This window comes from Bufo gargarizans, chromosome 5 (genome assembly GCF_014858855.1).
Source record: "Bufo gargarizans isolate SCDJY-AF-19 chromosome 5, ASM1485885v1, whole genome shotgun sequence".
Lineage (NCBI taxonomy): Eukaryota > Metazoa > Chordata > Amphibia > Anura > Bufonidae > Bufo > Bufo gargarizans.
Genome location: NC_058084.1, coordinates 102,222,479 through 102,237,814, shown reverse-complemented (window position 1 = coordinate 102,237,814; position 15,336 = coordinate 102,222,479). Strand labels below are relative to the sequence as shown.

At 43.7% G+C, this 15,336-nt stretch overlaps 1 protein-coding gene across 2 annotated transcripts in view; it reads right to left on the bottom strand.

Moving 5' to 3' along the window:
* The window catches only part of PREX2 (phosphatidylinositol-3,4,5-trisphosphate dependent Rac exchange factor 2), a 390,423-nt gene that overhangs the window by 135,944 nt on the left and 239,143 nt on the right, over positions 1 to 15,336 (bottom strand). For both annotated transcript variants that reach the window (XM_044293224.1, XM_044293225.1), the window contains exons 24-25: positions 5,967 to 6,189; positions 2,568 to 2,775 (exon numbers count right to left, since the gene is read on the bottom strand). In XM_044293224.1, coding sequence (XP_044149159.1) covers positions 2,568 to 2,775; positions 5,967 to 6,189 — 431 coding nt within the window. The remainder of the gene's footprint in view (positions 1 to 2,567; positions 2,776 to 5,966; positions 6,190 to 15,336) is intronic.

The window sequence follows — 15,336 nt, the reverse complement described above, 5'->3', positions numbered from 1 at the left end:
GGTAGTAACAGAATAACATGCATGCACCGGGAGTCACTGTGCTAATCATGTAATATAATGTCATGCAGGTTATACATGGGATTATTCCTAGTGTACAGAAGATGCATTAGAGAAATAATCTTAAAGGGAATGAAGTGGAATTTGATCCGAAGTTTAGAAAAAAAATTGATGTGCTGCGGATTTCCTTGCGCTTCGTGGCAACGAATAGATTTTTCCTAAAATGTGGCTGAAAGGTGGCAAGTGTGAAGAAGGTACCATGTGATCATGCTCGCTGCACACAGCGATGTCATCAGTGCGCACGGCCAGCGTGATCACATGGTGCTGTCATCATACTGGCCACAGTTCCTTTGGCAGGTTTTCTTCAATCAAGATGGGAGCCGAATGACTCTCCGCGATCAAGTGGACGAGGTGAGTATATATATTTTTTCGACCCCTGATTAACCTCCTGTGAATGTGAGTCAACATTGAATGCGGCATCTGAGGGGTTAAATGACGGGGGGGGGGGGGATTCATGTTGGTGGTCCTACTCAGTGAATGTGTCCTGGCTCACCTAGGGAGATTTATCAAAACTGGTCTAAAGAAAAACTGACTTAGGCCTCATGCAAACGGCACTTCAATGGGGCCACAAAAGATGCACACAGCACTCCATGTGCTGTCCGCATCCATTGCTCCGTTCTGTGGCCCCGCAATAAAAATATAACCTGTCCTATTCTTGTCTGTGCTTTGCGGACAAGAATAGGCAGTGTCCATGCCAGACCTCAAAACACACAACGGTCGTAGCCTTAGTTGCCCGTGGCATACAATCAGATTCCACCTTTCATTTTCCAAAGGAGCTCTTAAAAATAAAAGGTGGTATCTGATTGGTTGCTATGTGCAACTAAGCCAGTTTTCTATTAAACCAGTTTTAATAAATCTCCCCCATAGTGTTTAACATAAGTATAAAAGGGAATCATTCTTTAGGGGTCAAACACAGTGATAGTGTCGCCATGGTATAATTTACTGTAAATCTATGACCCCTGTAATAATAGAAACTACTCTATTTTTGGCTGCTTCACATCCCAATATTTGTTGAGCTGAAGACTCACTGAACACTGAAGATAACAAGCAGATGAGTAACAATAACCTGATTAAAGCTGAAAACATAAGCTGAGGAGTGTACGCGAGAGATAAGAGGAGGATCATTCATTAGAAGCAGCTATAACATGTTCTAGTCTTGTGGTTTTGTACTTTTGTACTTTTATCTCTAAATATAAATTAGGTGTGGACAGGAGGTTAGTAATTTCTAGTGTTGACATGGTACCTATCTAAACATTATTACATCACTGCAAACATACATACATCACTATATATATATATATATATATATATATATATATATATAAATATATTTATTTTTTATTTTTATTGAAGAAAACAATCATTCCATGGAGCTGTACATATGATAAGGGGTATACACAGGGGCGTAACTACCATAGCGGCAGACCATGCAACTGCTATGGAGCCCAGGGCAAGAGGGGGCCCAGCTGGGATCATATCCTCTTCTACTGGGGGTAAAACTTGGTCAGGACTCTACCCTCTAAACACAGGATTCTCAATCAAACTCCCATCAAACATCCATCTTTTCTGCTTCTCATGCAGACTGTTTCACAACACTATAAAGAAAGGCTCTCTGGCCACTAGCTATTCATCATAGCTCCCTAGTGAAGACAATTCATTCATCAAAAAAAGTTCTTTAGCAGCTAAGGGCTGTCCCAATGCTCAAGAGGCTCCTTTCCGCAGCTCGATTGACAGGACCAGACATCTTGTCCGGCCCTGCCAATCTGGTGCCTGTGCCAATGCTGAGGCTCCACAAGCATAGAGGCTATGCTGCGGCTCCCGGAGCAGAGACTGTGCATGTGCCACAAAACTTTTGGGTAGTGGCACATGCACAGAGCCAGGTGAGATAATTAAGTGAAAGGTATCCTGCATTCTTGTAAGCTATCCCTACAAGGTATTGTATCTGGCTTAACAGTAAATTTCATGGTGAAAGACTATCTTTAAAAATGTACATCCTATTATCTTATTGTTCATTCTATGACATCTTGAATTGGCGGCACATGTGTCACATGAGATCTTAGGATGGTTCTGGACATATTGCTTTCCATCTCAAACTGAAGAGTATACCTGGACATGTTGAGCAATATTGTCAAGAGAAAAAGACTGAGGATGCAGTTATTTTAGATGCGTTGAGAAGATGAGGAGCTAAATAACCACATCATTCGTGGATGTGATTGAAAGTTTGGAGATTTTTGCCTTTTATTGATCCTCTTGCATTGAGAGGCAAGATCTAACTTTGTTTGACCAACAGCAAGGCCATCTTGGTCAAGCAGGAAGTCATTTAATAGACATGAATATCCCTTAACCAAAAGAAGGTTGTGTATCTTGCAACAACACCTGAAGACTTGCTACCAAAGATTATGTAGGTGCCATCAACTCAATCTACAATTGTGAGAATAGCCAAGAAAACTCAGATTTTACCAGCTTGGGTCTTCTTGTTCAAAAATTTATGCTAAGAGTGGATTACTTACTCATCAATCTGCGAGACACATGTTTCCACCTCTGCCAACGCTGAATGGAGTTTGCATAGTAATTTGTGATGGATATCTTGTGTTTCTAAATCTTCATTGCTTAGCAGGTATCTCAGTCCATGACCATCTCTTTGACCCAACGAATGTCCTGATGGTGCAGCCATTGTAGTTATGGTATGTTGTATGTATACCATAGGATTTAATTTGCCTAAACAATATCAAGAAAAGTCAAAAACAGCAACTGAAAAGTAACAAAAAAGTATAATAAAACAACCAGGATAGGTCATCAATAGTAAAAGCCCAGACAACCCCTTTATATTGGCAGCATCTCTTTCAGTGGATGGGAATAATAATTTAAGCTTTCAAAAGTTGTATCATTTTTTTTTTATATTTGTTTATATTAGAGCAGACACCCACGCTTTTCAGGAATAGTTTTGAGCCCCACTTCTGATCCACCCAGGAACAATAACAAAATCTCTTGGAAATGCCTATATTTGCACAAGGCCTTGTGCATATGACCGTATGTTCAGTCCACATCTGATACGCTTTTCTTTGCAGATCGAATGCGAACCATTCATTTCAATGGAGCTGCAAAAGATTCGGACATCACTCTTGTGTCCATTCTGCGTTCCCACAAAAATAAGATTAGGCTGAAATTCATGATTTGCAGACCGCAAAGTGGATACGGTCATGTGCATGAGGTCTGTTTTGTGGGTCAATGACATGAAAAATGGTACAGTTAACAGGTATAACATCTTTAAGATGTGACCTTAATAACAGACCACCTGGTATGGGTGGTTAGCCATTACTTTCTACCATGTTTAGTTGTGTGAAATATGTAAAAGCAACAAAATCCCATCCAAAAGACACCCACATAAGAAATCATGTGACTATGACAAATTCGTATTCTTGTGGGCGAGGGTTAAAAAAAGGTGGCATTTCCATTCTTCCATATTGCAGAGAAGGAGGTTGGAGTCCCTCTCAAATGCAATACTGTAGAAGATATGTCCAGGTAAGCAATGCATCATGGCCAATATAGAAGAACATGAAAAAGATACTTGTAGTGCCCTGGAGCAAGGGTACTTTGGAGTATGAACGTTTGTGAACATTTGCCCCTATTGTTCCTATGCAAATCCATCAACCCCCTATTTTATTGCTCTTTGAAGGGTAGACTTGCACTGTCATTTATAGTGTTGTGTGCATTGACACTGTTTTATATTGTTGGACTGCAATTAAAATTTGTACTGTATTTGCACAGCAAGCTAATACTTTCTAACTATGCACTGAGATGCTAGTTATTTTCCACAGTTACTATAGGAGAATATGTAGAAGTAAGTTTTGGAGGAAACAGACGGACAATGTGACCTTTTTACTGTTTAGTTAAGCCCTGTCTAGACTACTGTTTACACCTGAAAACTGCTTAGTTATCGCCATTGACTTGTATTGAGGCTCAATACAAGTCTACTGCATACTGGAGTTACAAGAATGTTTCTGTTAGGGCTCATTCAGACGGCTGTATGTATTTTTGCGGTCTGTAAAAATGCGGATCCGCTTTTTTGCAGACAGTTCAGTCTGTCCGCAAAAAACGTATGTCCTACTGACAAACATAGGACATGCTCTGTCTTTTTTTGTGGCGCCATAGAACGGAACAACAACTGTCTGCATCTTTTGCTGTCCCATTGAAATGAATGGGTCCGCACCCGTTCCGCAAAAATGCTGAACATGCCTTAAGTTCTCCTGCAAAATGTCTTGATAAACTTGGCAATACATTTTTCCTTCGATGATAGCAATCCGTCCAGGCGCTGACACAGCAAAGCAGCCCCAAACCATGATGCCCCCACCACCCTACTTCACAGTTGGGATGAGGTTTTGATGTTAGTGTGCTGTGCCTCTTTTTCTCCACACATAGTGCTGTGTGTTTCTTCCAAACAACTCAACTTTGGTTTCATCTGTCCACAGAATATTTTGCCAGTACTGCTGTGGAACATCCAGGTGCTCTTGTGCAAACTGTAAACGTGCAGCAATGTTTTTTTGGACAGCAGTGGCTTCCTCTGTGGTATCCTCCCATGAAATCCATTCTTGTTTAGTGTTTTACGTATCGTAGATTCGCTAACAGGGATGTTAGCATATGCCAGAGACTTTTGTAAGTCTTTAGCTGACACTCTCGGATTCTTCTTCACCTCATTGAGCAGTCTGCGCTGTAATCTTGCAGTCATCTTTACAGGACGGCCACTCCTAGGGAGAGTAGCAGCAGTGCTGAACTTTCTACATTTATAGACAATTTGTCTTACTGTGGACTGATGAACAGCTAGGCTTTTGGAGATACTTTTATAACCCTTTTCAGTTTTACGCAAGTCAACAATTCTTAATCATAGGTCTTCTGAGAGCTCTTTTGTGTGAGGCATCATACACATCAGGCAATGCTTCTTGTGAAAAGCAAACCCAGAACTGGTGTGTGTTTTTTATAGGGCAGGGCAGCTTTAACCAACACCTCCAATCTCATCTCATTGATCGGACTCCAGTTGGCTGACACCTCACTCCAATTAGCTCTTGGAGATGTCATTAGTCTTGGGGTTCACATACTTTCTCCACCTACACTGTGAATGTTTACATGGTGTGTTCAATAAAAACATGGTAACATTTAACTGTGTGTTATTAGTTTAAGCAGACTGTGATTGTCTATTGCTGTGACTTAGATGAAGATCAGATCACATTTTATAACCAATTTGTGCAGAAATCCATATCATTCCAAAGGGTTCACATACTTTTTCTTGCAACTGTATATATCAATAAGATGGGTAAAATACTCTTTAAGCATTCTGTCTAATCTCAATCTGCATGGAATATATAGACTCTATATAGATAAAGATCATAATTATTATCATTAGCATGAGATACCTACTCTTAATAGTCCCCATACCTCCATCAGTACCTTAAAATATTAAGCGCCCCTTACTGGATATCAGTAGGTAAGTGGCAAGATAAATATCACTTCTGGGAAAACTACACTATTATACATATGAGTTGCATTTTTGTCTTATCATCAGTTCATAAGTAAAGCTCCAGAATCTCAGTGAGAATAATTTAGTAAACATTGGTTTCCTATGAATTTCAGATATTAAAAAATCAAAAGGTCAAGATTAATCCAATTTAAACCCTTCTAAGTGTAATATACTTGACTCAAAAATCTATATACACTTGGTTAGGATTGATAGGCTCACACAGATGTTCTCCAGATTTCATGAATAGTTACAGGCCTACAAAGTAATCTCCAAAGATGTGAATTTTCACCGTCCATATTTTAAGTCACTGATTACATAGTTAATACAGTTGAAAAAAGTCTATCAAGTTCAACCAAGAGATAGGTGGGGTTTCTCAATATGAACAATGAATAGTCACCTTGCTCCATATTTTTATTCTCCTTGTCTTGGGATGGTTGCTTTCTGCTGTCCAACTGGACCCCAAATGCGCTCCCAAGTGACGTCAAGGTTTTGGGGTATGACACCTCCATTACATTGAAATGGCAGTTTGTCGGGCAGAAATCACTGCTGTGCAGAGGTGATATCTTTGACTTGGCTTGTTTGAATGTAGGCCAGGCTCGATTCTTTAGGACCCTTGAAAACTACATGCAAAGAAAAGATATTGGAAAATAATATAAATACCATACTAACAGTCATCATGATTATAGTTTACAGTGTATCTTTAATATATTATTAACTACTAGACATTATGCCCGTTACAATAACAGGCGCTAGAATTGCCCGGCGCGCTGAGCAATCATTACACGCGCTCCGGCTGATCAATGCTGCCCCCCACACGCCGTCCGCACAGACCACACCCCGTGCAGCGAAGGCAGCGCATGCGTACTGGCTGGATGGGGAACTGTGGCAGGAGTGGACGGCGGCGGGGGAACTGTGGCAGGAGCGGACGGCGGCGGGGGAACTGTGGCAGGAGCGGACAGCGGCAGGGGAGCTGTGGCTTTCCTATAGGGTGACACCCTGCAGGGAAGTTTGTGTGTAACGCTGTGTCCGTGTGGAGCGCTGTGTCCTGATTGGACACCGCGCATGCCCAGTGCAAAACTGGTGAAATACACACGGACACAGCGCACTGACACAGGGATTTTATTATTATAGATAAGTAAAGTATTTAATAGGTAACAGACATTTCTATCTTCCCATGACCCATCTATTTAGTGATGCTCCTACATTTTAAAGGGGATTTCATCTCAATATCCCCTTCCCAAATATCCTATTAGGGCAATGGACATTATAGGAGAGCCCCACTGATGACCCCACTCTTTAACCACTTCCAGACTGGGCCATTTTGCTCCTTCCTGACCAGGCCTAATTTTGCTAATCTGACATGTGTCACTTTATGTGGCAATAACTCTATCCAAGCCATTTAGAGATTGTTTTCTTGTGACACATTGTACTTCATGTTAATAGTAAATTTGAGTCAATATGTTTTACCTTTATTTATAAAAAAAATTCACTGTTTTCTAAATTTGAATCTCTCTGCTTTTAAGACAGATAGTGATGCCTCATAAAATATTCATTCATTGACATTCACCATATGTCTACTTTATGTTGACTTCATTTTAGTAATGTAATTTTATTTTTTTAAGATGCTAGAAGGTTTAGAATTTTAGAAGCAATTTTTGAAATTTCAAGAAAATTTCAAAAGTCAACTTTATAGAACCATAATAGAAGCAACCCATAAATGACCCCATATTAGAAACGACACCTGGTTTTAGAAATGTTGTTAACCCATTAGGTATTCCACAGGAATTAAAGCAATATAGCAAATTTTCCATTTTAATAAATTTTTTACTGGAACACATCAAGGGTTAACAACAAAACAAACCTCAATATTTATTACCTTGATTCTGCAGTTTGCAGAAAAACCCCATATGTGGTTGTATACCCCTGTTTGGGCACAGAAGCCAAAGATATAGTTTTTGGGGGGCAGATTTTGCTGGAATGGTCTTTGGGCACCATGCTGCATTTGAAGAGACCCTGAGGTATCCCCACAGTGAAAACCCCCAAAAAGTGAGCACATTTTGTAAACTTCACCACCCAAGGAATTTTTAACTCCTTAAGGACACAGCCTTAGTTCACCTTAAGGACCAGGCCTTTTCTTGCAAATCTGACCAGTGTCACTTTAAGTGATGCTAACTTTAAAATGCTTTGACTTATCCAGGCCGTTCTGAGATTGTTTTTTCATCACATATTGTACTTCATGACACTGGTAAAATGGAGTAAAAAAAAAAAACATTTTTATTAAAAAAAAAAAAACTAATTTGCAAAAAAATTGAAAAATTTGCAAATTTCCAAGTTTAAATTTCTCTACTTCTATAATACATAAGCGAAAAAACAAGGAAACGGAGCTCATAGTACCATATGTAAAAATATAATTTTATTGTAACATGATTAAAATATAAAGCAATCAGTGATATGCTGTTAAAAAGTGAATAGAATCAGAAAAAGAACGTCCCCCTGGGATAGCACACGTGTCATATATAAAAGATAATGATCAATGGATCAATGATCAATGACCAGCCTTTGCCCAAAAATACAGCATAGGTAACAGTTTAGTCAGCAATCAAAGGAAAACCTACATGGCAAAAAATGGAACAGGGTTTGCATGCGAGTGCAGCATAAGCGAAATAGAAGCAAACCTCAATGATGACCAGGTATCAAATAACCTGAATCTAATGCTGTATAGGTAAAAAAGGAAAGCAAAGACTCACCAAAAACGACCGTGTGCTATATCACCCAGGATGGCGTGTGGTATCGCCATCCTGGGTGATATAGCACACGGTCTTTTTTGGTGAGTCTTTGCTTTCCTTTTTTACCTATACGGCATTAGGTTATTTGATACCTGGTCATCATTGAGGTTTGCTTCTATTTCGCTTATGCTGCACTCGCATGCAAACCCTGTTCCATTTTTTGCCATGTAGGCTTTACTTTGATTGCTGACTAAACTGTTACCTATGCTGTATTTTTAGGCAAAGGCTGGTCATTGTACCGTATATAATCAATTCCATTGATCATTATCTTTTATATATGACATGTGTGCTATCCCAGGGGGACGTTCTTTTTCTGCTTCTATTCACTTTTTAACGGCATATCACTTATTGGTTTATATTTTAATCATGTTACAATAAAATTAAATTTTTACATACGGTACTATGAGCTCCGTTTCCTTGTTTTTTCGCTTATTTCACTCGGGAGCTAGTATCGAGTCACAACTACGGGTGTCCTTTTTGGTTGCATCGGGTGGACACTGTCTTCCACTTTTTTCCAATTGGCCACCTTTGGTCTTTATTGTTTTTTCTATAATACATAGTAATACCTACAAAAATAGTTATTCCCTTACGTCCTACCAGCAGCACAGATGGGGTTAACTGCCCCTGTGGACTGGTAGGACCGGCGGAATTTTAATGAGCCCAAGAACCAATAAACGATCTTCAGCTCCCTGAAAGGGAGGAGATCACCCCCCAGCCCACCGTGTTTTTTTCTGTCCTTTGGACAGGTTGGACTGGCGTATCGCTCCTTTGGAGCTGAGAGTTAGGGGCTCCTTTTTTTCTAATGTAAAGGATCGCCCCATCTTTCTACATGGCTCTCTTTTGCCTTTATTTTCAGGCGGATCGCGGCGATTTTGCTATACCTGGGGACCGCGGGGAGCGGGGTGTCCCCCTCCCCTCTCCTTTTCAGTTTCTCCTGGTCTCCCGTTCCTCCCATCGCCACACACGTGTGGCGCTATGGGCGCCGCCATCTTCCGGAAGTGACGCGCACTAGTTGCGCTACGTCACTTCCGGTTTTTTCGCAGCGCGGCTGAGGTCCTTTCCTCACCCTTTTTATAAAGAATTATTTCCCGATAGATATCCTGTGATCCAGGATGACCCGGGGCAGCTATTCAGAGCAGGCTGAGCTAGTTTTGTTAGCTCTCTTAGATCTTAGGATACTTACTTTGGGACCCGCCCAGGGGGCGGGGCTTCTTCCTTTTAAGCGCCCAGAGCCTGTCATTCAGTGCTCTGGTTGCATTGCTTTGACAAGCTAGCTCCAGAGTTCCCTGTGCCTTGTGATATCCTTATATTGCTTGACCGTGGGGTTGTGTGTTCCTTCTGCAGCTCTATATATCTCTAGTGCTGGTGGGCCCCCTTAAGGTCTCGTTTCTCCACCTCCAATTTTTTTGTAGGTGTTATGACCTGTCTTTTTTGTTTCCAATTACAGGACTATGGCTTCCCCCAAGGATCCGGATCAGCGAAAATCTGGGGCCAAGAGGAAGCATTTGGCGTGCTTTGATTGTAACACGCCCTTAGACGACGGCTGTCCCTATTCTAGGTGTGAGAGCTGTCGCACGACGTCCACGGAACCCACGATGCAGGAGATGTTTCAGTGGACGAAAACATATGTGGATGATTCCATTAAAGGAGTGGTGCGCTTATTGAATGAGAGGTTACCAGGACCCTCTCAGACTCCCATGGATATGGCCGCTCCAGTCGCACCACCCGAAAGACCCACCCCCTGTTCGGTGGGGTCCTCTTCTGAGGAAGAAGAGGTCACTTCTTGCTTTTTCCCTCCAGAAAAAACGCAGAAGTTACTTAAGTCCATCAGGTCGGGGGACCATGATGTTGACATTGGGGAGTCCTCCGATCCCGCCGTACGGACACAGCGTGTCTTCAGAGCGGATGAGACCCTTCTTTCTGTGATGCGCACAGAATGGCGAAAGCCTGAGAAAGGCCCAGTTCTCACTAGAAAGTTCAAGCTTATGTACCCGATGGCTAAACCCTTGGTGGAATCGTGGGGTTCCATTCCCAAGGTGGACATGGCGATAGCCAAGTTGTCCCGGCGCACTCTAGTCCCTGCAGATGATGGGTCTAGTCTGCAGGACCCTCTAGATCGGAGGGCAGAGTGCACCCTCAGAAGGAGTTATGCGGCGGCCGCTGCCTCCGCATCAACTTCGATTGCGGCCACTGAAGTGGCCACCTATCTACGCTCTAGGCTCAATCAGATCCAGACAGATGTGGACCAGAGCGTATCCAGGGATGACATTTTAGCAGCTTTCAAGTCAGCCAACCTGGCTATGGATTTCTTAGTCGACTCCACCCAGATGCAGTTGAAGCTGGCCGCCAAAACTATGGCCTTAGTTTCGGCTGCCCGCAGACCACTTTGGCTGAAACCTTGGGTCGCGGACAACGCGTCCAAGTTTAATCTTTGTGGGCTCCCCTTCGAACCAGACAGGCTGTTTGGGTCCGAATTGGATAAAATCATGGAGGGGCTCTCCGACAAAAAGGGGAAGAGCCTCCCCAAGCAGCCCTTTCGGGGACGCCCCAGGCAGGAAAAGAAGCGCGAAGGATGCCCGGGGCAGCAATCTAGGCGCAGAGATTGGGGGGGACCGTCTCGTAAGTATTCGAGGCGCTCCCGTAAACCCGCTAAGGAGGCAAAACCCTCCTGACTATGGGCCTCGTCGAGGCTCTTGGATAAGCCCTGCTGCCCCTGCAGTGTCTCCTCTAGACTTTCCCATACCACTCCCCCAAACGCCCGTGGGGGGCCGTCTCTCCCATTTCAAAGACTCCTGGAGTCAGTTGATCGCAGACCCTTGGGTTCTGAACTTAGTCTCCGTCGGGTACCGGGTAGACTTTCTCTCTCTCCCCCCAGAGAGATTCGTCGCTACACGAAACTTCGGGCCGGCCAAACAAGTGGTCCTGGAATCTTACATCCAGGACTATATCTCCAAGGGAGCCCTAGAGGAGGTGCCGGCAGGGGAGAGAGGCCTAGGCATTTATTCACCAGTGTTCCTGGTTCCCAAGAAGACGGGAGACCTCCGGGTTATCATCTATTTGAGATTTCTCAATCGATTTATAAGGAAAACAAGGTTTCGTATGGAAACCATAAGGTCAGTCACCCATATCCTCAACCTCGGGGATGTCATGGCTACTCTGGACCTTAAAGATGCTTATCTTCACATTCCGATCCATTCCGCCTTCCGGAAATTTCTCAGGATCGCGGTCCAGATTTCAGGGGTTCGCAGGCACTTTCAGTTCACCGCGCTCCCCTTCGGAATCTCTTCTGCCCCCCTTATCTTCACCAAGGTGGTGGTATCGGTGGTGGCAGCATTGAGACTCCAAGGGCTGACTATCATTCCTTATCTGGACGATTGGCTTTTCATAGCCTCTTCAGTTCCGATCCTTACCCACCATCTTCAGATCGCAATCTCCTTTCTCCTCCGCCTAGGCTGGATCATCAACTGGCAGAAGTCGAATGTGAGCCCATCATCTTCAATCCAATATTTAGGATTCGTGGTCGACTCTGTGGAGATGTCCCTCCGGTTGACTCAAGAAAGGAGAGCGCGGATTCAGGACCTGGCAAAGGTCCTTCATGTCCCTCGTCGAGTCTCTATTCGGACTCTCATGAAGATGGTGGGGCTCATGTCAGCGGCTGCGGACGCAGTCCCTTGGGCGCTATGGCACCTCCGTCCTCTTCAGTCGGAGGTCTTACATTTATGGAACGGCAGCCCTGCGGGGCTAGATTCCCTGTGCTCCCTGTCCGGTCAAACCCGGAATTCCCTCAGATGGTGGTTTCGACTGCCAGCAGGGAAGTCTATGACCCAACCAGTTTGGGTCATATTGACTACAGACGCGTCCCTCGTAGGCTGGGGCGCTCACCTGGACGGATCCCAAGTGCAGGGATCTTGGTCCCCCCTGGAGCGGCATCTTTCCTCCAATCTTTGCGAGATTCGAGCTATCCGGCTAGCCCTCCTTCACTTCGCCCCTCAGATTCGGGGCAAAGCGGTGAAAGTCCAGTCAGACAATATGACTGCGGTTCTCTATATAAACAAGCAGGGAGGCACAAGGTCATTACCCCTTCTATCAGAGATCGGGGTGATCCTTCGGTGGGCAGAGCTGAACCTTTCCCATCTATCTGCCGTTCATATCCGAGGTTCCCTCAATATGATAGCAGACCGCTTAAGTCGAGGATTACCGACCATGGAGTGGTCTCTGCATCCGGAGGTCTTCAGGCAGCTAGTTCACAGTTGGGGTATGCCAGAGGTGGACCTCATGGCAACCAGGTTCAACGCCAAGGTGCTGAGGTTCTGTTCCCTGTACCGGGAAGACAACCCCCTGGCAATAGATGCTCTGTCGATACCGTGGAGGTTCAGGCTGGCTTACATCTTCCCTCCTTTTTCCATGATACCGAGGGTATTGATGAAAATCCGTCAGGATCAGGCCTCGGTAATAGCCATCATACCGTTTTGGCCCAAAAGATCCTGGTTTACCCAGCTCATTCAGATGAGTCGGGGACAATACTGGAGACTCCCCCCAGAGCAGACCCTGGTGTCGTGGGACACTCAACTCTGCCCAGATCTGCACAGGTTCAACCTGACAGCCTGGAGGTTGATCAGCCCCTTCCCAACATAGAAGGGCTCTCTGAGTCGGTCCTGAGAACTTTGTCGCATTCCCGAGCAGAGTCTACAAACAAGGCCTACTCCAGGATCATGAGAATCTTCGTGGCATGGTGTGATTCCAAACAGGTGGCGTCTGCAGATCCGCCCCTTCCTGCGATACTACATTTCCTTCAGGACGGATTAGATAGAGGCCTATCTCCAGCTACCTTGAAGGTACAAATGTGTGCCATCTCGGCCTGTTTCAACAGGCCATACTCTCGGGACCCACTCATCAAACGCTTTTTGAAGGGAGCGGAAAGACTAAAGCCTACTATACTGAAGCCCATTCCCCAGTGGGATCTTTCAGTAGTGCTCAGGGGTCTAGCATCTCCCCCCTTCGAGCCTTTGGAGGAGGTTGATTTTAAATATTTAACTCTAAAGATGGTTTTTCTTCTGGCTATAGCCTCAGCCAAAAGAGTCTCTGAATTGCAGGCTTTCTCTGCAATTCATCCATATATTATTTTCTTACAGGACAGAGTACTCCTGAAGTTTTTACCATACTTCAGACCTAAGGTGCCTACTTTTCAAAATATCAACCAGGTAATCTCCTTACCAGTTTTGTTTACAGCCTCCTCCTCTGATACTCCAGCTAGAGATCCGCTGGATATTTCTAGATGCCTCCAGATCTATGTGGATAGATCCAGGGAATTCAGGATAGATGAGAATCTCCTTATCCTGTTTGCCGGTAAGTCTAAAGGCCGTAAAGCGTCTAAAGCCACCATTAGTCGCTGGATCAAGGAGGCCATTAAGGAAGCTTTTGTCTCCCAAACCTTAGATCCTCCCGAGTTTGTGAGAGCCCATTCTACTAGGGCGGTCTCCACCTCGGTTGCGGAAAGAAGTCTTCTCCCCTTAGAGTTGATCTGTAAGGCGGCCTCCTGGAGCTCTGAGTCAACCTTCATCTCCCATTATAGGATAGATGCTAGGATGGCAGAGTTTTCGGCTTTCGGGCAGACAGTTCTTACTTCTGCCAGGCATGAGGACCCTCCCTAGGGGTTTTATCTTGCTATCTCCCCATCTGTGCTGCTGGTAGGACGTAAGGGAATCGTTAATTTCTAACGATAATTTGTTTTCCCTTAGTCCTAACAGCAGCACACAAATATCCCTCCCTAACTTACATCATACTTGTTAAAGACACGGTGGGCTGGGGGGTGATCTCCTCCCTTTCAGGGAGCTGAAGATCGTTTATTGGTTCTTGGGCTCATTAAAATTCCGCCGGTCCTACCAGTCCACAGGGGCAGTTAACCCCATCTGTGCTGCTGTTAGGACTAAGGGAAAACAAATTATCGTTAGAAATTAACGATTACTTTACATTCCACATATGTCTACTTCATGTTAGGATCATTTGGGAATGACATTTTATTTTTGAGGGACGTTACAAGGCTTAGAAGTAAATCTTGAAATTTCTCAGAAATTTTCAAAAACCAACTTTTTAAGGACCAGTTCAGGTCTGAAGTGACTTTGTGAGGCTTACATATTAGAAACCACCCAAAAATTACCCCATCTAAGAAACTACACCCCTCAAGGTATTCAAAACTGATTTTTACAAATGTCGTTAACCCTTTAGGTGATCCACAAGAATTTCACTTTTTTGGCAGATATTCCATTTTTATATTTTTTTTCCAGTTACAAAGCAAGGGTTAACAGCCAAACAAAACTCTACATTTATGGCCCTGATTCTGTAGTTTACAGAAACACACCATATGTGGTCGTAAACTGCTGTACGGGCACACGGTAGGGTGCAGAAGGAAAGGAAAGCTATACGGTTTTTGGAAGGCAGATTTTGCTGGACTGCTTTTTTGACACCATGTCCCATTTGAAGCCCCCCTGATGCACCCCTAGAGTAGAAACTCCAAAAAAGGGACCCCATTTTAGAGATTACGGGATAGGGTGGAAGTTTTGTTGGTACTAGTTTAGGGTACATATGATTTTTGGTTGCTCTATATTACACTTTCTGTGAGGCAAGGTAACAAGAAATAGATGTTTTTGCACCGTTTTTTTTTTGTTATATACAACATTCATCTAACAGGTTAGATCATGCGGTATTTTTATAGGACAGGTTATCACGAACGCGGCGATACCTAATATGTATACTTTTTTTTTATTTATATAAGTTTTACACAATTATTTCATTTTTTAAACCAAAAAAATCATGTTTTAGTGTCTCCATAGTCTGAGAGCCATAGTTTTTTCAGTTTTTAGGTGATTATCTTAGTTAGGGTCTCATTTTTTGCGGGATGAGATGACGGTTTGATTGGCACTATTTTGGGGTGCATATGGCTTTTTGATCGCTTGCTATTACACTTTTTGGGATGTAAGATGT